At 44.2% G+C, this 27999-nt stretch overlaps 1 protein-coding gene across 4 annotated transcripts in view; it reads right to left on the bottom strand.

Moving 5' to 3' along the window:
- The window catches only part of LOC124043339 (PHD finger protein 14-like), a 119743-nt gene that overhangs the window by 53134 nt on the left and 38610 nt on the right, over positions 1-27999 (bottom strand). For 2 of the 4 annotated variants that reach the window (XM_046361857.1, XM_046361858.1), the window contains exons 16-18: positions 22809-22971; positions 12254-12316; positions 11922-12046 (exon numbers count right to left, since the gene is read on the bottom strand). In XM_046361857.1, coding sequence (XP_046217813.1) covers positions 11922-12046; positions 12254-12316; positions 22809-22971 — 351 coding nt within the window. Of the gene's footprint in view, positions 1-6510; positions 10416-11921; positions 12047-12253; positions 12317-22808; positions 22972-27999 lie in introns of those variants that run through there. The other 2 variants (XM_046361860.1, XM_046361859.1) reach the window with 2 other exon arrangements.

Raw genomic sequence — 27999 nt, 5'->3', positions numbered from 1 at the left:
TCTCTACGCTGTGCTGATTCCATCTCTCTGAGTCTCAACCTCAAAGTGACACTGCTGCCTGTCTGTCTGCCTTTCTATTGGGCCCAACACAGAGTTCTTCTCTTCCAGTCCTGGGTTCAACATCCATTTGAAATCTTTCAAATACTTTCAGCGTTTGCTGAATAATTTCAAATAGTGTTTGAATTCAGGTCTGGGCCCAACTCTAACTGTATTTTTCATTGTTGCTGCCTATCCATCTGGTGCCCGACACATTGGAGAAACTGAAGATCTCGTACAACGTGGTGTACTACTCCCTTCACAAACTAACCAGAATAAGAGGAGTTGGTGGCCCCGGTGCACAGCTGAGCAAGAGGACAAGTACATTAAAGTGTCTAGTTTGAGAAACAGACGCCTCACAAGTACTCAACTGGCAGCCTCATTAAATAGTACCCGCAAAACACCAGTCTCAACGTCAACAGTGAAGAGGTGACCCTGGGATGTTGGCCTTCTAGGCCACCACGTACCTATGTGAGAGACTCAATCCAATACAACATTGCAGAGTTGTGTGCATCCTTTGAAGCACACCCTTCGCATTAACCTGTGGTGAGTTATTCATATTTTTCAATGAACAAATACAGTTTTATATGTAAGATGGTTAAATAAAGAGCAACATGATGGATTATTATTATTTGTGCCCTGGTCCTATAAGAGCTCTTTGTCACTTCCCACGAACCGGGTTGTGACAAAAACTCACACTCATTCTTATGTTTAATAAATGTATTGTATAGTGTGTGTGTGGCAGGCTTACAATGATGGCAAAAAACAACATTTGAGAGTGCGTTGACCCTGGTGCTAGAGGGGGTACGCAGCTGGAGGTTGAATGTTTGAAGGGGTAAGGGACTATAAAAAGTTTGGGAACCACTGATCTAGAGCTTCCCAAATATGCTGTATTTTTTGTTTTTGCTGCCTATCCATCTGGTGCCAGACACGTTGGAGGCTTTTGTTGTGCTGTTATCGACAAAAGCCTCTCTATTCTATGTCTGCCTCTCTCTCGCTCTCTCCCTCTCTATCCGTATCTGGCACTGTGTGAGAGGGAGAAAGAGAGAGGGGTGAATCAGTGCAGCAGCAGGAGAGGCCACAGAATTCGGGTTTAGCTGAAATAAACAGATCAACTTTGTGACAAAGAGAGAGAAAGAGAAGGAGAGAAAGAAAGAGGGAGAAAGAGAGGGAGAGAAAGAAAGAAAGAGGGAGAAAGAGAGGGAGAGAAAGAAAGAAAGAGGGAGAAAGAGAGGGAGAGAAAGAGAAGCAGACCACTCCTCCTCATCAGCTCTACTGGCCTGTTAAGGGTCAGCTGCCGGTGGCAGACGAGGAGGCACTTCCCCCGTAATAAATCAGAGATGACAGAGGGACGCACAAACGGAACGCTGTCCACCGTCGACACACCTTTACAACAATTACACTGAACAAAAATATAAATAGAACAATTTCAAAGATTTTACTGAGTTAGAGTTCATATAAGGAAATCAGTCAATTGAAATAAATTCATTAGGCCTTAATCTATGGATTTCACATGAATGGGAATGTTGATCACAGATACCTTAAAAAAAAGGGCCGTGGATCAGAAACCCAGTCAGTATCTGGTGTGACCACCATTTGCGTCATTCAGCGTGACACATATCCTTCACATAGAGTTGATCAGGTTGTTGGTTGTGGCCTGTGGAATGTTGTCCCACTCCTCTTCAATGGCTGTGTGAAGACGCTGGATATGGGTGGAAACTGCAACATGCTGTCGTACACATCTAGAGCAGGTACTCCCAAGCGCAATGCCATCGGGGGTACGCAAAATAAAACGTGGTTCACATTTGATTTTATATATATATGACAAGTGACCCCACACATGCATACATACACACACACACACACACATACACTACTGTTCAAAAGTTTGGGGTCACTTGTCATGTCCTTGTTTTGAAAGAAAAACACTTTTGTGTCCATTAAAATAACATCAAATTGATCAGAAATACAGTGTATTTCAGACATCGTTAATGTTGTAAATTACGATTGTAGCTGGAAACAGCTGATTTTGTTATGGAATATTTATTCTTGTCCTGAGAAATTGAAGATCTCGTACAACGTGGTGTACTACTATCCTTTGAAGCACACCCTTCTCATTAACCTGTGGTGAGTTATTCATATTTTTCGATGAACAAATACGGTTTTATATGTAAGATGGTTAAATAAAGAGCAACATGATGGATTATTATTATTTGTGCCCTGGTCCTATAAGAGCTCTTTGTCACTTCCCACGAGCCGGATTGTGACAAAAACTCACACTCATTCTTATGTTTAATAAATGTATGTGTGTGGCAGGCTTACAATGATGGCAAAAAACAACATCTGAGAGGGCGTTGACCCTGGTGACCCTGGTGCAAGAGGGGGTACGCAGCTGGAGGTTGAATGTTTGAAGGGGTACGGGACTATAAAAAGTTTGGGAACCACTGATCTAGAGCATCCCAAATATGCTCAATGGGTTACCGGGTCTGGTGGGTATGCAGGCCAAATGGGACATTTTCAGCTTCCAGGAATTGTGAACAAATCCTTGCGACATGGGACCATGAATTATCATGCTGAAACATGAGGTGATGGCGACGGATGAATGGCACGACAATGGGCCTCAGGATCTCATCACGGTATTTCTGTGCATTAAAATTGCCATCGATAAAATGCAATTGTGTTCGTTGTCCGTAGCTTATGCCTGCCCATATCATAACCTCACTACCACCATGGGACACCCTTATTCACAATGATAATATCAGCAAACCTCTCGCACCATACACACACTGTCTGCCATCTGCCCGGTACGGTTGAAACCGGGATTCATCCGTGAAGATCACACTTCTCCAGCGTGCCAGTGACCATCAAAAGTGAGCATTTGCCCATTGAACTTGGTTACGACGCCTAACTGCAGTCAGGTCAAGATCCTGGTGAGGACAACGAGCACTCAGATGAGCTTCCTTGAGATGGTTTCTGACAGTTTGTGCAGAAATTATTTGGTTGTGGAAATCCACAGTTTCATCAGCTGTCCGGGTGGCTGGTCTCAGACAATCCCATAGGTGAAGAAGCCGGAAGAGGAGGTCCTGGGCTGGCGTGGTTACACGTGGTCTCCGGTTGAGAGGCTGGTTGGACGCTCTGTCATATCCTCTAAAACGACCACGGAGGCAGCCTTTGGTAAAGAAATTAACATTCAACTCGCTGGCAACAGCTCTGGTGGACATTCCTGCAGTCAGCATGCCAATTGCAAACTCCCTCAAAACATCTGTGGCATTCTGTTGTGTGACAAACTACACATTTTAGAGTGGCCTTTTATTGTCCTGAGCATAAGCTGCACCTGTGTAATGATCATGCTGTTTAATCAGATTCTTGACATACCACAACTGTCAGGTGGATGGAGTATCTTGGCAAAGGAGTAATGCTCACTAACAGGGATGTAAACAAAAAAATCTGAGAGAAATAACCTTTTTGTGCGCATGGAAACATGGGACCAATTACTTTACAAATTGCGTTAACATATTGCGTTAATATTTTGGTTCAGTGTAATTAGCTGTGTAACTCTCATTTATCACTATGGTGATAAGGTGAAAAAGTCAAGAGTTTATTCAAGCTTTAATGCTGAGAGCTATAGGGGCCGGGAGGCCAGGAAACTTCACATACACACATATGAGTAGCAATATTCGTACTCTATAAATCACAGTTACTTTTACCCAATGTGGTAATACCACAACATGTTATAAATAATCACATATAGAAATGTATGTAAACGAATACTAATCACATTTAGGCATGTGTGTAAACAAATATATTAACAATGAATAACTTTAGCGAGGAGTCCTTTAAGGTTCCTAGTCAATAGTGAGCTTAACTCATTTTCTTCATAACACAGTAGTAACAAAAGGCATATTATGATTTAAAATCAAGTGTGAAGGCACAAATAAAATACACAAAAAAGCTTGGCTTGTCAATAAATACTGTACACACCGATCACACAACACAGCTAATAGGGTGTTTGTTCACACATTCTAAACTGTTGGAACACATAACATATTCTCAGGTTAAAAGTACATTTACTTTAGGCTACTATCGCCCTAATGGTTAGATACAGAGTTGGCCATAGCCTAGGCCTAATGGTTAGATACAGAGTTGGCCATAGCCTAACCCTAGGCCTAATGGTTAGATACAGAGTTGGCCATAGCCTAACCCTAGGCCTAAGGGTTAGATACAGAGTTTGCCATAGCCTAGGCCTAATGGTTAGATACAGAGTTGGTCATAGCCTAGGCCTAATGGTTAGATACAGAGTTGGCCATAGTCTAGCCCTAGGTCTAATGGTTAGATACAGAGTTGGCCATAGTCTAGCCCTAGGCCTAATGGTTAGATACAGAGTTGGCCATAGTCTAGCCCTAGGCCTAATGGTTAGATACAGAGTTGACCATAGCCTAGGCCTAATGGTTAGATACAGAGTTGGCCATAGTCTAGCCCTAGGCCTAATGGTTAGATACAGAGTCGGCCATAGCCTAACCCTAGGCCTAATGGTTAGATACAGAGTTGGCCATAGCCTAGGCCTAATAGTAAGATACAGAGTTGGCTATAGTCTAGCCCTAGGCCTAATGGTTAGATACAGAGTTGGCCATAGTCTAGCCCTAGGCCTAATGGTTAGATACAGAGTTGACCATAGCCTAGCCCTAGGCCTAATGGTTAGATACAGTTGGCCAGTCTAGCCCTAGGCCTAATGGTTGGTTAGATATCCAGAGTTGGCATTCACCTTATGACATCCAGTGGGACAGTCCTTAACTAGGCATCTAAAACTTAGGGGGTTAGGGAGGTATTCCAGTAGTTGACCATAGCCTAGGCCTAATGGTTAGATACAGAGTTGGCCATAGTCTAGCCCTAGGCCTAATGGTTAGATACAGAGTTGGCCATAGCCTAGCCCTAGGCCTAATGGTTAGATACAGAGTTGGCCATAGCCTAGGCCTAATGGTTAGATACAGAGTTGGCCATAGCCTAGGCCTAATGGTTAGATACAGAGTTGGCCATAGCCCTAGGCCTAATGGTTAGACACAGAGTTGGCTATAGTCTAGGCCTAATGGTTAGACACAGAGTTGGCTATAGTCTAGGCCTAATGGTTAGACACAGAGTTGGCCATAGTCTAGCCCTAGGCCTAATGGTTAGATACAGAGTTGAACATAGCCTAGGCCTAATGGTTAGATACAGAGTTGGCCATAGCCTAACCCTAGGCCTAATGGTTAGATACAGAGTTGGCCATAGTCTAGCCCTAGGCCTAATGGTTAGATACAGAGTTGGCCATAGCCTAGCCCTAGGCCTAATGGTTAGATACAGAGTTGGCCATAGCCTAGCCCTAGGCCTAATGGTTAGATACAGAGTTGACCATAGTCTAGCCCTAATGGTTAAATACAGAGCCCTAGGCCTAATGGTTAGATACAGAGTTGACCATAGTCTAGCCCTAATGGTTAAATACAGAGTTGGCCATAGCCTAACCCTAGGCCTAATGGTTAGATACAGAGTTGGCCATAGTCTAGCCCTAGGCCTAATGGTTAGATACAGAGTTGGCCATAGCCTAGCCCTAATGGTTAGATACAGAGTTGGCCATAGCCTAGGCCTAATGGTTAGATACAGAGTTGGCTATAGTCTAGGCCTAATGGTTAGACACAGAGTTGGCTATAGTCTAGGCCTAATGGTTAGACACAGAGTTGGCCATAGTCTAGCCCTAGGCCTAATGGTTAGATACAGAGTTGGCCATAGTCTAGCCCTAGGCCTAATGGTTAGATACAGAGTTGACCATAGCCTAGGCCTAATGGTTAGACACAGAGTTGGCCATAGTCTAGCCCTAGGCCTAATGGTTAGACACAGAGTTGGCCATAGTCTAGCCCTAGGCCTAATGGTTAGACACAGAGTTGGCCATAGTCTAGCCCTAGGCCTAATGGTTAGACACAGAGTTGGCCATAGTCTAGCCCTAGGCCTAATGGTTAGATACAGAGTTGACCATAGCCTAGCCCTATGCGTAATGGTTAGATACAGAGTTGACCATAGTCTAGCCCTAATGGTTAAATATAGAATTGACCATAGCCTAACCCTAGGCCTAATGGTTAGATACAGATTTGCCATAGTCTAGCCCTAGGCCTAATGGTTAGATACAGAGTTGGCCATAGCCCTAGGCCTAATGGTTAGATATAGAATTGGCCATAGTCTAGCCCTAGGCCTAATGGTTAGATACAGAGTTGACCATAGCCTAGGCCTAATGGTTAGATACAGAGTTGGCCATAGCCTAGGGCTAGGCTAATGGTTAGATACAGAGTTGACCATAGGCCTAGGGCTAGGCTAATGGTTAGATACAGAGTTGGCCATAGCCTAGGCCTAATGGTTAAATACAGAGTTGACCAGTCTAGCCGAGGCCTAATGGTTAGATACAGAGTTGGCCATAGTCTAGCCCTAATGGTTAAATAGAGTTGGCCATAGTCTAGCCCTAATGGTTAAATACAGAGTTGGCCATAGTCTAGCCCTAATGGTTAAATACAGAGTTGGCCATAGCCTAGCCCCAGGCCTAATGGTTAGATACAGAGTTGGCCATAGCCTAGCCCTAGGCCTAATGGTTAGATACAGAGTTGGCCATAGCCTAACCCTAGGCCTAATGGTTAGATACAGAGTTGGCCATAGCCTAGCCCCAGGCCTAATGGTTAGATACAGAGTTGACCATAGTCTAGCCTTAATGGTTAAATACAGAGTTGACCATAGCCTAACCCTAGGCCTAATGGTTAGATACAGAGTTGGCCATAGTCTAGCCCTAGGCCTAATGGTTAGATACAGAGTTGGCCATAGCCTAGCCCTAATGGTTAGATACAGAGTTGGCCATAGCCTAGGCCTAATGGTTAGATACAGAGTTGGCTATAGTCTAGGCCTAATGGTTAGACACAGAGTTGGCTATAGTCTAGGCCTAATGGTTAGACACAGAGTTGGCCATAGTCTAGCCCTAGGCCTAATGGTTAGACACAGAGTTGGCCATAGTCTAGCCCTAGGCCTAATGGTTAGATACAGAGTTGACCATAGCCTAGCCCTATGCGTAATGGTTAGATACAGAGTTGACCATAGTCTAGCCCTAATGGTTAAATATAGAATTGACCATAGCCTAACCCTAGGCCTAATGGTTAGATACAGATTTGCCATAGTCTAGCCCTAGGCCTAATGGTTAGATACAGAGTTGGCCATAGCCCTAGGCCTAATGGTTAGATATAGAATTGGCCATAGTCTAGCCCTAGGCCTAATGGTTAGATACAGAGTTGACCATAGCCTAGGCCGAATGGTTAGATACAGAGTTGGCCATAGCCTAGGGCTAGGCTAATGGTTAGATACAGAGTTGACCATAGGCCTAGGGCTAGGCTAATGGTTAGATACAGAGTTGGCCATAGTCTAGCCCTAGGCCTAATGGTTAGACACAGAGTTGGCCATAGTCTAGCCCTAGGCCTAATGGTTAGATACAGAGTTGACCATAGCCTAGCCCTATGCGTAATGGTTAGATACAGAGTTGACCATAGTCTAGCCCTAATGGTTAAATATAGAATTGACCATAGCCTAACCCTAGGCCTAATGGTTAGATACAGATTTGCCATAGTCTAGCCCTAGGCCTAATGGTTAGATACAGAGTTGGCCATAGCCCTAGGCCTAATGGTTAGATATAGAATTGGCCATAGTCTAGCCCTAGGCCTAATGGTTAGATACAGAGTTGACCATAGCCTAGGCCTAATGGTTAGATACAGAGTTGGCCATAGCCTAGGGCTAGGCTAATGGTTAGATACAGAGTTGACCATAGGCCTAGGGCTAGGCTAATGGTTAGATACAGAGTTGGCCATAGCCTAGGCCTAATGGTTAAATACAGAGTTGACCAGTCTAGCCGAGGCCTAATGGTTAGATACAGAGTTGGCCATAGTCTAGCCCTAATGGTTAAATACAGAGTTGGCCATAGTCTAGCCCTAATGGTTAAATACAGAGTTGGCCATAGTCTAGCCCTAATGGTTAAATACAGAGTTGGCCATAGTCTAGCCCTAGGCCTAATGGTTAGATACAGAGTTGGCCATAGCCTAACCCTAGGCCTAATGGTTAGATACAGAGTTGGCCATAGCCTAGCCCCAGGCCTAATGGTTAGATACAGAGCCATGCATGGTAGGGCTGGAGTAGGATTAGTAGTAGGGTTAGCTGATTAGCTGCAGTGGGGTTAGCTGGAGTAGGGTTAGCTGTAGTAAGTTTAGCTGTAGTAGGGTTAACTGGTTAGCTGGAGTAGGGTTAGCTGTAGTAAGTTTAGCTGTAGTAGGGTTAACTGGTTAGCTGTAGTAAGTTTAGTTGTAGTAGAGTTAACTGGAGTAGGGTTAGCTGATTAGCTGTAGTAGGGTTAACTGGTTAGCTGGAGTAGGGTTAGCTGTAGTAGGGTTAGCTGATTAGTAGGGTTAGCTGTAGTAGGGTTAGCTGTCTAGCTGGTTAGTTGGAGTAGGGTTAGCTGTAGTAGTACTAGCTGGAATAGGGTTAGTGGTACTAGGGTTAGTTGATTAGCTGTTGTATGTTTAGCTGTAGTATGGTTAACTGGCTAGCTGGAGTAGGGTTAGCTGTAGTAAGGTTGGCTGGTTAGTTGTAGCAGGGTTAGCTGTAGAAGGGTTAGCTGGAGCAGGGTTAGCTGGAGTAGGGTTAGCTTTTTAGCTGAAGTAGGGTTAGCTGGAGTAGGGTCAGACGTAGTAAGTTTAGCTGGGTAGCTGTGGTAGGTTTAGCTGTAGTAAGGTTAGCTGGGGTAGGGTTAGCTGGTTAGCTGTAGTAAGGTTAGCTTGAGAAGGATTAATATATAATAATAATATATGCCATTTAGCAGACGCTTTTATCCAAAGCGACTTACAGTCATGTGTGCATACATTCTACGTATGGGTGGTCCCGGGGATCGAACCCACTACCCTGGCGTTACAAGCGCCATGCTCTACCAACTGAGCTACAGAAGGACCACCTTACTCAACCTTAGCTTGAGTAAGGTTAGCTGGTTAGCTGTATCTCATGGACAGTCCTCTAAATTTGTTGTGGAGGAGGCAGAAGAGGATGAGGAGGTAGAGGGAGGACTTTCTAATCTCCATAGGAAAACCACCAAATGAATTTCCTCAGCAGATTTTCCAGTGGACCTAAGCATTATGTGAGGTTTGGCAGCTCCCAGTGGCATGCATATAGGGTCCCCAGACAGAGGGGAAGAGAAAAGGAGTGACATAGAGGGTCCTGGGATGGGGGTGAGTGGAGGAGTGACATGTGAGGGCAAACTGTGACACTTCTGTCAAGGACCCTGACAGACAGACAGACCACATGGCAGCTGCTCAGTTGTCAGCACTCACTATGGGGCACTGGGGAGATGCGCACACACATACACAGAGCTGGGCTGCTTTAAAAGAAGTGTCAGTTAAACTGTCACTTTAAAATACTAATGAGAGGAAGGGAGACTAAGATGCCTAGACATCTACTGTACACTCACACACTGACATTAGAAGTTACAATAACCATTCATACAAATGTTGCTATAATTATTATGTTAAACCTTATGCTGCTGTAGAGCCTAAGCGGCAACTTACTTCTCAAAAGCCAGAAAGGGCAATCATTCTACTAAAAACCACTACTTTTTCAAGGTCTACTAGTCCTCTACTCTAGAAAGTTCTAACCGATGACAACACTAGAAGAAGATTATGAAAGCCTAAGTTCAAGTGCATCTACAATTAAAGGCCTTTACTGAGGAAAACACCATGTGATTGGACCACAAATGACTGGAGTCAATACAACATTTACATTACATTTAAGTCATTTAGCAGACGCTCTTATCCAGAGCGACAACTGATTGGATGTGGTGATAAGATGCTCAGGGAGGTCAAACGAGTGAAGTGCCATCATAGAATGGATGAGAGAGTGAGAGAGAGAGGGGGGAATCACTCCTTAGTCCAGTTAGGCCATAGTCCTTATAGAAGGGCCCTTAGAGATGACAATGACGATCACAAAGGGCCTGTCCAGTAAGACCAACATGTCCTTTCTTACAAGAATGACCAGTTCAGTAATACTGAACCTCCCAACATTTTATTTGCGCAAGTATTTTAGAATTCCTCAAAGTTAATTTCAATTTCTGCCTCTCCCTCAATTTTAATTGGACGGCCAGTAGGTGGTCCAATTTGGGTCATGAAGACGACCATGGTTGTGAACGTCAAAGATGGCCATCTGATCCCACACCCGTCGCCGTCATTCTTCCACGTAATTAAGTCCCTCTCTGTCTCTAAGCCAAAGGTCTGCTTCTCTCTCTCATCTGTCCAGCAGTGTCTAGGTGTGGGGAGGTGAGGAGAGGTGTCTGCCCCGGCTCTCACAACCTGTGCAATGCAAAGATAGAAAGAGTCAGGGCAGGCAGCACACCTCACAGCCCCCGACCTCCTTAACCTATAAAACACTGACAGAACCACACATTATTAGCTTAACCTTAAACACTGATAACTAATACAGCTCACAGAAAGAACCCTATGGAGTAATAAAGTGAATGTATCATACACTTTCAGTTGAAATTAGCCTATGACCACGTTTCCATCCAACCATTTCATGCGGATGACGCATGAAACAAGTCCCGACCGGACTGATGGAAGTATTAAATGCTGGTACAACTTTAGAAATGGCGACAGACGTTTAGATTTGTTTCTTCGACATGGTGGGAACTTATTGTGTCAAAATGTATTATGCGAGAAAGGGCGGCGGGAACGCCTTTATGTGCAAATATTAATATAATAACCATCATATCGAAGTAAACTTGGAGTCATGTTGTGTGGTCCTCCCACTACGACTCGGGAAAGCATGCAGTTTATTAGGCTACAGATGAAATAAGTTATGATGAACTTCATGCTCCTTTCCAATAAATACTGAGGGTCTTATTCTGGTGACATGATGATGGATGCTTGGCTGCCGTTTGACAATAGGAATAATATCGCTCTTCTCCATTATTATCTCATCATGTAGACTAGTCTGCACTGTATCTGTGAGCTGTTGGCTAGAGAACATGTGACAAGACCAGAGTGGGCACATTTGTTATATAATGCAACAGTTTTCTTGCAAAACCATCAGTAAATGAGATGGAAACCCATTTAACTTGTATTTTTCATTTGCTACATGGGAATTTAACGGCAAAAGCTATTTTATGTGCACTACGTCATCACACACAGCCTTTTATCCACCAACAGTCTGATGGAAACATCTCTGGTGGGAAAATGCACATTTTAGAAAATACGCATGAAAATCTGTTGCAAACTAGCTGATGACAGTCACAGTTTGTAGGTCATATGGAAGGCAACTACAGTGGTCTATACACTCAGAAATAAATACACTCTGATAAATCAGTCAGTCTACAGTGTGTTAATGCTGACTGCTTTAATTCACACACTATTGAGGGATGTAGTGAAGTTCTGGCCCTGTTTAAGCAGCGTGAGACAGTTGAACCTCTGATGGGCGACAAGGGCAGATCAGGCTGTTCATTACATCTTGATGTGTGTAAATGCAGTTGGCAGCTCAAAAGAGGTGTTCTATAGAGCTGCTGGCCTCAGCCCTGCTCACCAGCCCCCCCCTCGCTCAGCCTGCGCAAGGCAGCCAAGGCCTAATGAAGACTGAACTTTAATCTTCAGGAGGATACAGCTCCTCACACACACACACACACACACACACACACACACACACACACACACACACACACACACACACACACACACACACACACACACACACACACACACACACACACACACACACACACACACACACACACACACCTCCTTCCGCCCTCTCTCCTCACCTCCACACACATCCACTCCCCTCCCTTCACACACACTGTGACCCACCTGACAAGGTTCTCGTTGTCCCCGGGTCCTTTGCAGGAGGTACAGTCAGTCCTGGTGTCGTCGGCTTTAGGGGTCTTCTTCTGCATTACAGACTGACGCTGACGCCGTTCACGTAGAGCAGGTTCCTATGGAAACACACAGGCTGATTAGAGCCGACAATGCTGTGTGTGTATGTGTGTGTTAATGGTGTAGAAGAGGTGTTAAGAGAACAATCCAGGTGAATAGAGTAGTACTGTATGTAACACATGGGGTGTGTATGTACTAGTTGTGAGTGTGTCAGGGAGGTTAGGAGAGGGAGGAATGTTTAGTAACAAGGTAGAACAGTGACATACCTGCACTTCAAACTGCTCTTCTTCACAGATGGAGACCCTCTTCCTCTTCTGCCCTCTGGTTCTCTGTGGAATACATCATGTGTTTCATTGCAGTCCGTCTTAACTAAGCTAGAATTGTGTGGTCATTTATTTGCTAATTGATTGATCTATGTGAGTTGATGAGAGATAATTGACCCCAGCTCTGGTCAGTCTCATGAGCCTTGACAGATTATCAGCTAGCCATGCAAGGGCACAAGGTCACAGCATGGTCACTTGTGGAAAATGTCAATGTTTCTCCACTTTGAGTTGTTGAGTTATCAGGCAAATCATTAGTTATTTTGTCTGAGAATCTGTCAAAATAATAATTTGACTTAATTAGATATATGCTCCACAAAGTATTGGCAGCATCAGACAAATCTAACTTTATTTATTGCTTGCTTGTTATCCAAAAGACTCAGGAGCCAGTGGAAGTTTGTTTATGACGTCGTCTGCTCCCTCAGCTGTTTGTCAAATAAAGAAAATTCACTGTGCTCTGTGCATTTTGCAACAATACCACAGAAAGCATAAATTGTTTTCCAAAGACATTTTTGGTTTGTTTGTTCTGTATTTAATCCTCTAATGCCATGAGGCTGGTGTTCTGTTTTACCTCTGGCCATACAAGACAAGAGAGCCACACAGTGCTGCCTGTGGACTAGGTCCTATTCATAGCTGGAGTAACACTGCCTGTCAGTTGCACGTGAGAGAGAGAGAGAGCGAGAGAAAGGGGCAGAATAGAGAGAGAAGGGAGCGGGAAAGGGAGAGGCAGAGAGAGAGTGCGAGAGAAAGCTGTCGGGATATGGCTGCTCCCTCCCTCCACCTCTTCATGGATCCCACTTATCTACAGCCACCATACCCTGATCCTCTTCCGATATACTGCCCCAGCCCTGCCTCCCCTCCCTCCTCCCCATCCTCCCTCCCAGTCTCAGCTTCCTAAAGGAACATAACAGATAGTCATCAGAGAGGAGGGGAGAAAAACACTCTCCAGTCCTCTTCCATTTTATATTTTCCCCAGTCTTTTGTTTTTAGACTGTCAATAACCAACCTCCTCCACACCTGGAAGGAGAAAGCCTGAGGAACACTCCTCTGTGGCCACTCATTGCTTGGCTGCCTAGCAAGAGTCAGAGAACACCCTAGTGTCTGTGTCTGTCTCCCTCTCAGACAACACAAAAACAATCTGTTCTTCCTTTTAAAATAGACAAAAATTAACAGAAAAAACAACCATAAATGTCTTCTCCTTCTGGACGTGTATCTGTTATGTCAGAGAGATTGAGGGAAGGGAGAGAAAGGGGGAGGGAAGAGGGGCGAAGGTGGTGTAGAGTGGAGCAGCAGCAGTATCGACGGCTGTGCTGTGTTGAGGGGGTCTGGGTTAATGTGTTTTTCTGTTAGCTCGCATAAAGCGGCGTGCCCAAAAGAACGCTTGGCTAAGGACCCTGCTGCTGGAAGTACTCTGGGATTAAGCTGAGCTTTTTCTGATTTCCTCTCGCTGCGTCCGCTCCAGTCGAGGAGCTTCAATTCTGCATTTATCTTCAAACGCAAGGCGTGCGATGGCAGCCACTGAAAGGGACCTGCTTTGCATTTTCTATGCTTTTACCAGGGCACCCCGGTGCTGGCACAGTGTTAAAGCCCTGTTTCAATTAATCAGGGCTGGCTAATCGACCTCCCGCTGGCCCCTGCATTAGGATGTGTGTGTGTGTGTGTGTGTGTGTGTAGGGCCACAGAGGTAAGATGGCCCATCGCCACTCTGTGGTGCAGCTCACCCTCCTCTGGCCCATGTTCAGGGCCTGCTGACTGAGTACACTGCCTACTGGAGGGTAGTGCCCTTCTAACCCAACATGTGCCCTCAATGTCACAGAGTATGGAGGAGATGTGAAGGACATCCTACACAGAGCCTGACAGTTATATTCCACTTATATACCCATGGGAGGGAGGTCAGCTTTAATACTACAGATGCATTGATGGAAGCTACAATCTATTTGTCTGTGTAATTTCCAATCCCCCATATATTTATTATTTGGGGGAATAAACACACATACGTGGCAAAAAGTTCAGAATGACACAAATATTAATTTCCACAAAGTTTGCTGCTTCAGTGTCTTTAGATATTTTTGTCAGATGTTACTATGGAATATTGAAGTATAATTACATTATAGCATTTCATAAGTGTCAAAGGCTTTTATTGACAATTACATGAAGTTGATGCAAAGAGTCAATATCTGAGGTGTTGGACCTTCTTTTTCAAGACCTCTGCAATCCTCCCTGGCATGCTGTCAATTCACTTCTGGGCCACATCCTGACTGACGGCAGCCCATTCCTGCATAATCAATGCTTGGAGTTTGTCAGAATTTGTGGGTTTTGAGGATTGACCACAAGTTCTCAATGGGATTAAGGTCTGGGGAGTTTCCTGGCCATGGACCCAAAATATTGATGTTTTGTTCCCTGAGCCAATTAGTTATCACTTTTGCCTTATGGCAAGGTGCTCCATCATGCTGGAAAAGGCATTGTTCGTCACCAAACTGTTCCTGGATGTTTGGGAGAAGTTACTCTCGGAGGATGTGTTGGTACCATTCTTTATTCATGGCTGTGTTCTTAGGCAAAATTGTGAGTGAGCCCACTCCCTTGGCTGAGAAGCAACCCCACACATGAATGGTCACAGGATGCTTTACTGTTGGCATGACACAGGACTGATGGTAGCACTCACCTCGTCTTCTCCGTACAAGCTTTTTTCCAGATGCCACAAACAATCGGAAATGGGATTCATCAGAGAAAATTACTTTACCCCAGTCCTCAGCAGTCCAACCCCTGTACCTTTTGCAGAATATCAGTCTGTCCCTGATGTTTTTCCTGGAGAAAAGTGGCTTCTTTGCTGCCCTTTTTGACACCAGGCCACCCTCCAAAAGTCTTTGCCTCACTGTGCATGCAGCTCTGTACTGGTGTTGCCCCAATCCCGCAGTTGAATCAACTTTAGGAGACGGTCCTGGGGCTTGCTGGACTTTCTTGGGCGCCCTGAAGCCTCCTTCACAACAACTGAACCACTCTCCTTGAAGTTCTTGATGATCCGAGAAACGGTTGATTTAGGTGCAATCTTACTGGCAACAATATCCTTGCCTGTGAAGTCCTTTTTGTGCAAAGCAATGATGACGGCATGTGTTTCCTACAGGTAACCATGTTTGACAGAGGAAGAACAATGATTCCAAGCACCACCCTCCTTTTGAAGCTTCCAGTCTGTTATTTGAACTCAATCAGCATGACAGAGTGTTCTCCAGCCTCATCAACACTCACACCTGTGTTAACGAGAGAATCACTGACATGATGTCAGCTGGTCCTTTTGTGGCAGGGCTGAAATGCAGTGGAAATGTTTTTTTGGGGGATTCATTTCATTACATGGCAAAGAGGGACTTTGCAATTAATTGGAATTCATCTGATCACTCTTTATAACATTCTGGAGTACATGCAAAATTGCCATCATACAAACTGAGGCAGCAGACTTTGAGAAAATTAATATTTGTGTCATTCTCAAAACTTTTGGCCACGACTGTACACACACACACACACACACACACACACACACACACACACACACACACACACACACACACACACACACACACACACACACACACACACACACACACACACACACACACACACACACACACACACACACACACACACACACACACAGTCAAACGTTTGGACACACCAAATCATTTAAGGGTTTTTCTTTAATTGAACTCTTTCATAATAATAGTGAATACGTCAAAACTATGAAATAACACATATATAATCATGTAGTAACCAAAAAAGTATTTAGATTCTTCAAGGGAACTCCCCTTTGCCTTGATGACAGCTTTGCACACTTTTGGCATTCTCTCAACCAGCTTCACCTGGAATGCTTTTCCAAAATTCTTTGAGTTCCCACATATGCTGAGCACTTGCTGGCTGCTTTTCTTTCACTCTGCGGTCTAACTCATCCCAAACCATCTTAGTTGGGCTGAGGCCGGGTGATTGTGGAGTCCAGGTCATCTGATGCAGCACTCCATCACTCTCCTTCTTGGTCAAATAGCCCTTACACAGCCTAGAGGTGTGTAGGTTCATTGTCCTGTTTAAAAACAAATTATAGTCCACACTAAGACTATAAAAAATGTTATAGTCCCATCTGCAAACCAGATGGGATGGCGCATTGCTGCAGAATGTTGTGGTAGCCATGCTGGTTAAGTGTGCCTTCAATTCTAGACAAATCACATAGTGTCACCAGCAAAGCACCCCCACATCATCACACCTCCTCCACGCTTCACGGTGGGAACCACACATGGGGAGATCATCTCTTCACCTATTCTACCTATTCTGCGGTTGGAACCAAAAATCTCAAATTTGGACTAAGTAAAAAATAAATAAAAAAGCAAGTCTCTTCGTCTTATTGGTGTCCTTTAGTAGTGGTTTGTTTGCAGCAATTCGACAATGATGGCCTGATTCACACAGTCTCCTCTGATCAGTTGATGTTGAGATGTGTCTGTTACTTGAACTCTGTGAAACATTTATTTGGGCTGCAATCTGAGGTGCAGTTAACTCTATTGAACTTATCTGCTGCAGCAGAGGTAACTCTGGGTCTTCCTTTCCTGTGGCGGTCCTCACAAGAGACAGTTTCATCATAGTGCTCGATGGTCATTGCGACTGCACATGAAGAAACATTCAAAGTTCTTCAAATTTTCCGGATTGACTGACCTTTAAGTCTTATTTGAGCTGTTCTTACCATAATATAGACTTGGTATTTTACCAAATAGGGATATCTTCTGTATGCCACCTCTAATTTGTCACAACACAACTAATTGGCTCAAACGCATTAAGGAGCAAAGAAATTCCACAAATGAGCTTTTAACAAGGCACACTTGTTAATTGAACTGCATTCCAGGTGACTACCTCATGAATCTGGTTGAGAGAACGCCAAGAGTGTGCAAAGCGATCATCAATGCAAAGGGTGGCTACTTTCAAACGTTTGACTGGTGTGTGTGTGCGTGTGTGTGTATATATTTATATTTAATCTGTGCTCAAAACATAAAGGGAACACTAAAATAACACATCCTAGATCTGAATGAATGAAATATTCTTATTAAATACTTTTTTCTTTACATAGTTGAATGTGCTGACAACAAAATCATACAAAAATGGAGGTCTGGATTTGGAGTCACACTCAAAATTAAAGTGGAAAACCACACTACAGGCTGATCCAACTTTGATGTAATGTCCTTAAAACAAGTCAAAATGAGGCTCAGTAGTGTGTGTGGCCTCCACGTGCCTGTATGACCTCCCTACAACGCCTGGGCATGCTCCTGATGAGGTGGCCGATGGTCTCCTGAGGGATCTCCTCCCAGACCTGGACTAAAGCATCCGCCAACTCCTGGACAGTCTGTGGTGCAACGTGGCATTGGTGGATGGAGCGAGACATGATGTCCCAGATGTGCTCAATTGGATTCAGGTCTGGGGAACGGGCGGGCCTGTCCATAGCATCAATGCCTTCTTCTTGCAGGAACTGCTGACACACTCCAGCCACACGAGGTCTAGCATTGTCTTGCATTGGCTTGCATTAGGAGGAACCCAGGGCCAACCGCACCAGCATATGGTCTCACAAGGGTTCTGAGGATCTCATCTCGGTACCCAATGGCAGTCAGGCTACCTCTGGCGAGCACATGGAGGGCTGTGCGGCCCCCCAAAGAAATGCCACCCCACACCATGACTGACACTCCGCCAAACCGGTCATGCTGGAGGATGTTGCAGGCAGCAGAACGTTCTCCACGGCGTCTCCAGACTGTCACATGTGCTCAGTGTGAACCTGCTTTCATCTGTGAAGAGCACAGGGCGCCAGTGGCGAATTTTCCAATATTGGTGTTCTCTGGCAAATGCCAAACATCCTGCACGGTGTTGGGCTGTAAGCACAACCCCCACCTGTGGACGTCGGGCCCTCATACCACCCTCATGGAGTCTGTTTCTGACCGTTAGGGCAAAACACATGCACATTTGTGGCCTGCTGGAGGTCATTTTGCAGGGCTTTGGCAGTGCTCCTCCTGCTCCTCCTTGTACAAAAACAGAGGTAGCGGTCCTGCTGTTGGGTTGTTGCCCTCCTACGGCCTCCTCCACGTCTCCTGATGTACTGGCCTGTCTCCTGGTAGCGCCTCCATGCTTTGGACAATACGCTGACAGACACAGCAAACCTTCTTGCCACAGCTCGCATTGATGTTCCATCCTGGATGAGCTGCACTACCTGAGCCACTTGTGTGGGTTGTAGACTCAGTCTCATGCTACCACTAGAGTGAAAGCACCGCCAGCATTCAAAAGTGACCAAAACATCAGCCAGGAAGCATAGGAACTGAGAAGTGGTCTGGTTATCACCTGCAGAACCACTCCTTTATTGGGGGTGTCTTCCTCATTGCCTAGAATTTCCACCTGTTGTCTATTCCATTTGCACAACAGCATGTGAAATTTATTGTCAATCAGTGTTGCTTCCTACATGGACAGTTTGATTTCACAGAAGTGTGATTGACTTGGAGTTACATTGTGTTGTTTAAGTGTTCCCTTCGTTGTTTTGAGCAGTATATATATATATATTACACACACAAATATTTAAATATATTTTCCTTTACTATTACCCCCTAACCCTACCACCCCTTCCCAAATTGGAGTAAACTAATGGACAACACCAGTTAGGCTTCTACTTCCAGCTGATACATAATATATACATTTGACGGACACAATGTATTTTACAAAGTTATTCTTTTTTTCTTTTTTTATCCCATCTTTCATCTACCATCAACCCCTCCATCTCTGAAGACCATTTCTATTTTGTCATATATTTTTATCTGTGCTGTTTCACAAAAGTTCTGAACCTATATACATTTTATGGACACTTTTATTTTCCATTTGTTTTTCGCCATATACTCTGTCTTTTCAACACTCATTGAATCATTACATCTCAGAACCATCAGTTCCGGCCCACACTATACTGCATTTTTAAGGAAGCTTGGTCTTTGCTTCTTGTAATATAATCTACTGACAATATCTCACATTTTCAGGCCTATATCTCCAAAACGAATCATTCCAGACCAAAACCATCCTGCATTTTCAAAGGTTTGGTAATCATTGCTTCTTCTTCTAGAATCTTCTGTGTGACAGTGTGTGTAATGGGGTGGTGATGAAGCATGGCCCTGCTCTAACACCCCTCCATGATTACACAGGAACATCCTGTATGGACATATGCCATTAGTCTAGTGAGAATGATGATGAGAATTAAGTTACTACATCTAGTTACCACTGGGTCCTCCGCTCCGTTAACTTCTCTAATCCTGCATGGTGCTGTGAAATGATTCATGGCTGTTAAAGATGCAATGATGTACTTAATTAAAAGATTGATTTAGCTCAGAGTTGTACAAACTGCCCCCAGTTAATATTTCCTCACCTGAGCAGAGACCCTGATTAGGTATGCTGAGTAGGTACGCTGTGTGTGTACGTGTGTGTGTGCACATTTTACCTTATATCTTATTTTAATAAAGTTTTATGTTAGTCTGCATTGTACTGAATTCTGCATTGGATTTGTGTTGATCTTTCCCTAGCCTTTCATAGATTACCTTAATGGAGTCAACCAGTATAGAGAGCAAATAGTTAAACTCATACTCTGGGCCCCACCCACACGAACGCCGCAGGCAGGAGAAGTGGCTTCGAAGGGAGCGAGGAAGGGCGAGATGGAGGGAGGTAGGGAGGGCTGAAGTGAAGGAGCCAACTGGCAGTGGTTCTACCATCTAGCAGTTAGCATTTATAATGATAAGTGTTCCATCTGCTGAGTGGTGGAGGAGGAGCCAAAGGCGACAGATGGAATTGTTTTCACAATCTGTTTAAATATGTAGTCTTCCTTTTTAAGAAACACACAACCCGGCTCTGTCACTTGCTTGCTTGCGTCAAGAACAACAAGGAGATGTTTGATTTCTCCCTTTGTTAATATTCAAACTTCCTTTCACATGAATCACTCATCCCAATCCTCTGTAGATTGGAAGAAGTTCAGGCGGACCTGAACCAATGAGCCTGCGGGGGGGGGTGTTTGGGACTGAACACCAGAGGAAGTATGTGTTTGGATCCACCCCTTCTAGTTTCCTGGCATGTCTACTAGCAATCCTGTTTAGTACAGCAGCGTGACCTAGTCCTGTGAGTCCGGCCTGGTATATCTGTTGGGCTCTGTTATTCTGTTAATCTGGCCTGGTATATCTGTTGGGCTCTGTTAATCTGGCCTGGTATATCTGTTGGGCTCTGTTATTCTGGCCTGGTATATCTGTTGGGCTCTGTTATTCTGGCCTGGTATATCTGTTGGGCTCTGTTAATCTGCCTGGTATATCTGTTGGGCTCTGTTAATCTGCCTGGTATATCTGTTGGGCTGGGAAAAAAGAGAAGAGAGCTCAGATCCTGGTTACGGGACAGACAGAGAGGGGCTGGATTACAGATGTCACTGGGGTCGGCCGTGCAGAATATGTAGCTCAGTTTTAGCATTAGGTTTTAGTTTCGAGGGCAATCACAGCCTTGTAGAACACTGACGACCCGGGGTCGAGCCAAATAATTCACATATACACTCTTTATACTGCTCTGGTTGGATCCGCCATTAGTCCTGTTAGCCTGGCCTGGTATATCTGTCGGGCTCTGTTAGTCTGGCCTGGTATATCTGGTGACGGGTCAGACGGGACAAAGAATGGCTAGACTACAAACGTCATTGAGGCTGTACTCATACCTATGATGGAGTACTTTAACCCCCGGTATAGGTTGACGGATTACTGTCTGTTTCTCCAAACCTGGGAGATACATTCTGGATTATACAGTAGATGGCAGGACAATTCAAAAGGCTACCCCAGAAATATCAACACAATTGACCCCAAAACTAGCAAAGTGGAGGCTTGCAAAACCAGTTTAGCAGTATGAAGGAAGTTAGAGGTAGTTTCATGAGCCAATGCTAATGTTGATTTTTCTAAACGAATAAAAATTAAAAGCTGAAATGTCTTGAGTCAATAAGTATTCAAGCCTTTTGTTATGGCAAGTCTAATTACCTTCAGGAGTAAAAATGTGCTTAACAAGTCAGATCATTTGCATGGACTAACTGTGTGTGGAATAGTGGTGTTTAACATCTCTGTACCTCACACATACATAAATCGAGCAGTGAATTTCAAACACAGATTCAATGCATCGCAAAGAAGGGCACCTATTGGTAGATGGGTAAAAAATGTTTGAATATCCCTTTGAACATGGTGAAGTTATTAATGACACTTTGGATGGTGTATCAATACATTCACTACAAAGATACAAGCGTCCTTCCTAACTCCGTTGACGGAGAGGAAGGAATCCGCTCAGGGATTTCACCATGAGGCCAATGATGATTTTAAACCAGTTACAGATTTAAATGGCTGTGATAGGAGAAAACTGAGGATGGCTCAACAATATTGTAGTTACTCCACAATACTAACCTAAATGACAGACTGAAAAGGAAGCCTGTACAGAATAAAAATATTCCAAAACATATATCCTGTTTGCAACAAGTTAATAAAGTTATACTGCAAGAAATGTGGCAAATAAATTTACTTTTTGTCCTGAAAAAGCATTATGTTTGAGGCAAATCCAACACAGCAAATCACCAAGTACCATGTTTTGGGTGTGCTTGTCATCGGCAAGGAATAGGGAGTTTTTTAGGATAAAAAGAATCTAGCTAAGCCCAGGCAAAGTCCTAGAGGAAAACCTGGTTCAGTCTGCTTTGCAACAGACACTGGGAGACAAATCCACAGCAGGACAATAACCTAAAATGCAAGCCCGAAATATACACTAAAGTTACTTACCAAGAAGACATTGACACTGAGTGGCCTAGTTACAGTTTTGACTTATATCAGCTTGAAAATCTATGGCAATACTTGAAAATGGATGTTTAGCAATGATCAACAACCAACTTGACAGAGCTTGAAGAATTTGAAAAACAATGATGGGCAAATGTCGTACAGACCAGGTTTGCAAAGCTCTATAAGAATCACAACTGCAATCGCTGCCAAATGTCTTTTTTTTTCTTTTTTTTTACTTTTTTTTTTACACCTTTATTTTACTAGGCAAGTCAGTTAAGAACAAATTCTTATTTTCAATGACGGCCTAGGAACAGTGGGTTAACTGCCTGTTCAGGGGCAGAACGACAGATTTGTACCTTGTCAACTCTGGGATTCGAACTTGCAACCTTTCGGTTACTAGTCCAACGCTCTAACCACTAGGCTACCCTGCCGCCCTGCCCCGTTATTCTAACGTGTATCGACTCAGTGGGTTGAATACATATCCAATCCAAATATATCAGTGTTTTATATTCCAATAATACATTTAAAATGTTGAATACTTCTTTCACTGACAGTTTTTTGTGTATAATGCTGACAGAAAATTACAATTAAATCCATTTTAATCCCACTTTGTAATGCAACATGTGGAAAAAGTCAAGTTTCTGAAGGCACTGTACATAATAAATAAAAAGTGTGTTAATACACACCGTGCCCCTCACATCTCGTTTCTTGGGCTCCGGGGACATCTCCTGAGGGATGAATTTGATTGGTCCTTTAATCTGTCTCCGAGACCTCTTGGTACCGTCGGGCAGCGTCTCCATGGCGATGTCAGCATCATCGCTACTGGCCTGGTCACACTCTGAACATTGCCTGAGAAGAGGGAGGTAGAAGTAGAGTGGCAGAGGTAGAGAGAGGTCCAGACAGTGTCCTCTCCTCTATGCAGGGGTATTGATTTGACTAATCTGTGAACATCTTAAGCGTGGAAAACCGGTTTCAGATACCCTTCTCTCTTACTATCAATGTCTGACAAACAGGATCTAGATGTTGCTGATTATGTTGGAGAAAACAAACAAAACACTAAGGCTTTGGTCTGTAATGTCTGTCTTTGTTGAAATCTATGAAAATAATATTTGCTTGGTTCGAAAAAAATATATGTTGTTTTCCCAAAGTATTGAAATCTGAGCCTGGAGGTCTGCCCCTGGATTTGAGGACAGGGGTTTATGCTGACCCAGGCAAAGCATACGACTGTGACATACGTTTCTGCTAGTCTTACAAATTAGATCACATCAGTATTATAGGTTTAGGAAAAGCGAACTTGTGGATCGGATCCTCTGTGTGTTTCTAGTTCCTACTGAGAAGCCCTGTCTGCACCTTTCTTTCTGCCTCTTTCGTGGGGTGTAGATCGTGGTAATTAGGTATGACTTGGCCTCGGCTCCACAAAATTATATCCATCCAAACACTTTGTAATTTCTGCCCTCCGGAGCAGAACGCAGCCGTGCTCTCTAATTCATGGTTTAAATTATTTACTCCCAGTCACAGGCATGGACAACGTGCAGGTTGAGGTGCCACAAAAACAAACACACATATCTTAAATGTGCGCACACCCACGTACATATGCACACCCACGTAATCGCACACGCACAAATCCCCCATCCTCCTTAACTTAGAATAGGAAGTAAAAAGGGAGATGACTAACTGTGGAAGTAACTCACGAAGTGACAGAGACGGAATACTACTGAAACTATTGAGCTCATCTATTTACCTATCCAGAAAAGGACATCTACCTCTTCTGTGTGAAGTGGGACATTTACACCATCTCTGCATTCTCCATCTGATAAATCTACTGCCATTGAGTATTCTGAAATGTCACACTTAATACAAATAAATCAATTGTGGACATGAATGTATCTTCTACTCTAAGTCATTATAAAACGGTTTGTTTGGATCCTCGATGCTGATTGGATGATATGCGGGACATTTACTCACGCAAAATACCATGACGTGTTAATCTCATAATTCAACTGTCCCGCAGTCCAGGCAGGAAATGTAAGTCAAAATATCCCTACCTGTCTGACTTTACAACCTGTGCAACAATGTATCATTTTACAAATGCTATCTCTCCCATGCCAGTAGGCTAGGTAGCCCAAGAAGGAAGCCAACTAATTCACCATGGAAACTGAACACTCAAGAATTCCATTCATTTATTAACCAGCACAGTGCAGCCTATTGGATATTCATTAAATCATTATTTATTGAGGTTCTCATCATCATTGAATCTCTGCTAGCTAGCTACATGCCAATGCCAATGATTTGGTTAGCATAGCAATGTCCAAATAATAGAATGATTAGAATTAACAACTGCGTCAAAACACAAGAAAATAACTAACGACCAGCCCGCTGTTAAAATAATGTTTTTAATTAAAATATTCTATTAATATTTGTATAAATATGTTGGCAACTGTTTTATAAACGCAATAAGGCCCTCAAACCTGGAGAATACCGTATGATAACTCCTGACTAAGGGCTGTTCCCGGCCATTGGCTTCGTCTCGGGTCTAAGAACATGAGTAATCTTAGTCATGAGTTATCACACGATAATCCCCGGGTTTGATGTCTTATTGCTTAAATAACATGTTTTTATACAATGTTATAACAATGTCATAACAGATGTGTGTACTATGGACAGCACTTGGTCCAATTTTTGGTACCATCGAGTGCTCTGGCACCCATTCACCATTCACTCCCCATCTACCTCCCTCTCTCTCTCTCTCGCTTTCCCATCTCTCTCTCTCTCTTTCCCATCTCTCTCTCTCTCTTTCCCATCTCTCTCTCTCTCTTTCCCATCTCATCTCTCTTTCTCTCTTTCGCATCTCTCTCTCTTATCTCTCATCTCTCTCTTTCTTTCCCATCTCTCTCTCTCTGCTCTTTCTTTCCCATCTCTCTCTCTTTTTTTCCCATCCCTCTCTCTCTTTCCCATCTGCCTCTCTCTCTTTCCCATCTGCCTCTCTCTCTTTCCCATCTGCCTCTCTCTCTTTCCCATCTGCCTCTCTCTCTTTCCCATCTGCCTCTCTCTCTTTCCCATCTGCCTCTCTCTCTTTCCCATCTGCCTCTCTCTCTTTCCCATCTGCCTCTCTCTCTTTCCCATCTGCCTCTCTCTCTTTCCCATCTGCCTCTCTCTCTTTCCCATCTGCCTCTCTTTCCCATCTGTCGCTCTCTATTTTCCCATCTCTCTCTCGCTTTCCCATCTCTCTCTCGCTTTCCCATCTCTCTCTCTCGCTTTCCCATATCTCTCTCTCGCTTTCCCATATCTCTGCTCTTTCTTTTCCATCTCGCTCTGCTCTTTCTTTCCCATCTCTCTCTCTTTCCCATCTCTCGCTCTCTCTCTTTCCCATCTCTCTCTCGCTCTTTCACATCTCTCTCTCCCCTTTCCCATCTCTCTGCTCTTTCTTTCCCGTCTCATCTCTCTCTTTCCCATCTCTCTCTCTTTCCCATCTCTTTTTCCCCATCTCTCTCTCTTTTTTTCCCATCTCAATCTCTGCTCTTTCTTTCCCATCTCATCTCTCTCTTTCCCATCTCTCTCTCCTTTTCCCATCTCTCTTTCCCCTCTCTCTCTTTTTTCCCATCTCTCTCTCTCTTTCTTTCCCATCTCTCTCTTTTTTTCCCATCTCTCTCTCTCTTTCTTTCCCATCTCTCTCTTTCTTTCCCATCTCTCTCTCTTTCTTTCCCATCTCTCTCTTTCATTCTTTCTTTCTCACCTCTCTCTCTCCCCTTCTTATATATCTCTTTTTCTTTCTTCCCTCTATTTCTTTCCCATCTCATCAATTTCGCTCTCATCTCTCTCTATTATCTCGCTCTCGCCCATGTGTCTCTCTCTTTCCCGTCTGTCTCTCTCTCTTTCCCGTCTGTCTCTCTCTCTTTCCCGTCTGTCTCTCTCTCTTTCCCGTCTGTCTCTCTCTCTTTCCCGTCTGTCTCTCTCTCTCTTTCCCGTCTGTCTCTCTCTCTCTTTCCCGTCTCTCTCTCTCTCTTTCCCCTCTCTCTCTCTCTTTCCCTCTCTCTCTCTCTCTTTCCCCTCTCTCTCTCTCTTTCCCCTCTCTCTCTCTCTCTCTTCCCCCTCTCTCTCTTTCTCTCTCCTTCCCCTCTCTCTCTCTCTCTCTCCTTCCCCTCTCTCTCTCTCTCTCTTTCCCGTCTCTCTCTCTCTCTCTCTCTTTCCCGTCTCTCTCTCTCTCTCTCTCTTTCCCGTCTCTCTCTCTCTCTCTTTCCCGTCTCTCTCTCTCTCTCTCTTTCCCATCTGCCTCTCTCTCTTTCCCATCTGCCTCTCTCTCTTTCCCATCTGCCTCTCTCTCTTTCCCATCTGCCTCTCTCTCTTTCCCATCTGCCTCTCTCTCTTTCCCATCTGCCTCTCTCTCTTTCCCATCTGCCTCTCTCTCTTTCCCATCTGCCTCTCTCTCTTTCCCATCTGCCTCTCTCTCTTTCCCATCTGCCTCTCTCTCTTTCCCATCTGCCTCTCTCTCTTTCCCATCTGCCTCTCTCTCTTTCCCATCTGTCTCTCTCGCTTTCCCATCTGTCTCTCTCGCTTTCCCATCTCTCTCTCGCTTTCCCATCTCTCTCTCGCTTTCCCATCTCTCTCTCGCTTTCCCATCTCTCTCTCTCTCGCTTTCCCATATCTCTGCTCTTTCTTTTCCATCTCGCTCTGCTCTTTCTTTCCCATCTCTCTCTCTTTCCCATCTCATCTCTTTCTTTCTTTCCCATCTCATCTCTTTCTTTCCCATTTCTCTCTCTGCTCTTTCTTTCCCATCTCATCTCTCTCTTTCATTCCCATCTCTCTCTCTCTCTCTCTCTTTCCCATCTCTCTCGTCACGCCTTGGTCGTTGTATTTTGTGTTTTCGTTATATGTTTGGTCAGGCCAGGGTGTGACATGGGTTTATGTTGTTGTATTCCGTATTGGGGTTTTTGTAACATTGGGATTGCGGCTGATTAGGGGTGTTGTATGGGCTTGGCTGCCTGAGGCGCTTCTCAATCAGAGTCAGGTGATTCTCTTTGTCTCTGATTGGGAACCGTATTTAGGTAGCCTGGTTTTGCTTTGTATTTTGTGGGTGATTGTTCCGGTCTCTGTGTAGTGTTCACCAGAAAGGCTGTAATAGGTTTCTCGTTCCATTTCTTGTTTTTGTATATGTTATAGTTATTTCATGTTACACTCTTCATTCATTAAAGTCATGAGTAACAAACACGCTGCATTTCGGTCCGACTCTCTTTCGACAAACGAAGAACGCCGTTACATCTCTCTCTCTTTCCCATCTTATCTCTTTTTTCCCCATCTCATCTCTCTTTCCCATCTCTTTCTCTCTTTTTTTCCCCATCTCATCTCTCTTTCCCATCTCTTTCTCTCTCTCTTTTTTCCCCATCTCATCTCTCTTTCCCATCTCTTTCTCTCTCTCTTTCTTTCCCATCTCATCTCTCGCTTTCTTTCCCATCTTTCTCTCTCTTTTCCATCTCTCGCTTTCCCATCTCTCTCTCTGCTCTTTCTTTCCCATCTCTTTCTCTCATTCTTTCTTGCTCACCTCTCTCTCTTCCCTTCTTATATCTCTCTGTCTTTCTATCTTATCTCTTTTTCTTCCCTCTATTTCTCTCTCATCTCTTGCTTATCTCGCCCATCTCTCCCTCTCGCTTTCCCATCTCTCCCTCTCTCGCTTTCCCATCTCTCCCTCTCTCGCTTTCCCATCTCTCTCTCTCTCTCTTTCCCATCTCTCGCTCTCTCTCTCTTTCCCATCTCTCGCTCTCTCCCTTTCCCATCTCTCGCTCTCTCCCTTTCCCATCTCTCGCTCTCTCCCTTTCCCATCTCTCGCTCTCTCCCTTTCCCATCTCTCGCTCTCTCCCTTTCCCATCTCTCGCTCTCTCCCTT

The sequence above is a fragment of the Oncorhynchus gorbuscha genome, linkage group LG09 (genome assembly GCF_021184085.1).
Source record: "Oncorhynchus gorbuscha isolate QuinsamMale2020 ecotype Even-year linkage group LG09, OgorEven_v1.0, whole genome shotgun sequence".
NCBI classification, from domain to species: domain Eukaryota; kingdom Metazoa; phylum Chordata; class Actinopteri; order Salmoniformes; family Salmonidae; genus Oncorhynchus; species Oncorhynchus gorbuscha.
Note: the sequence above shows the minus strand (reverse complement) of the source record. Positions and strands in the feature narration are given on the sequence as shown.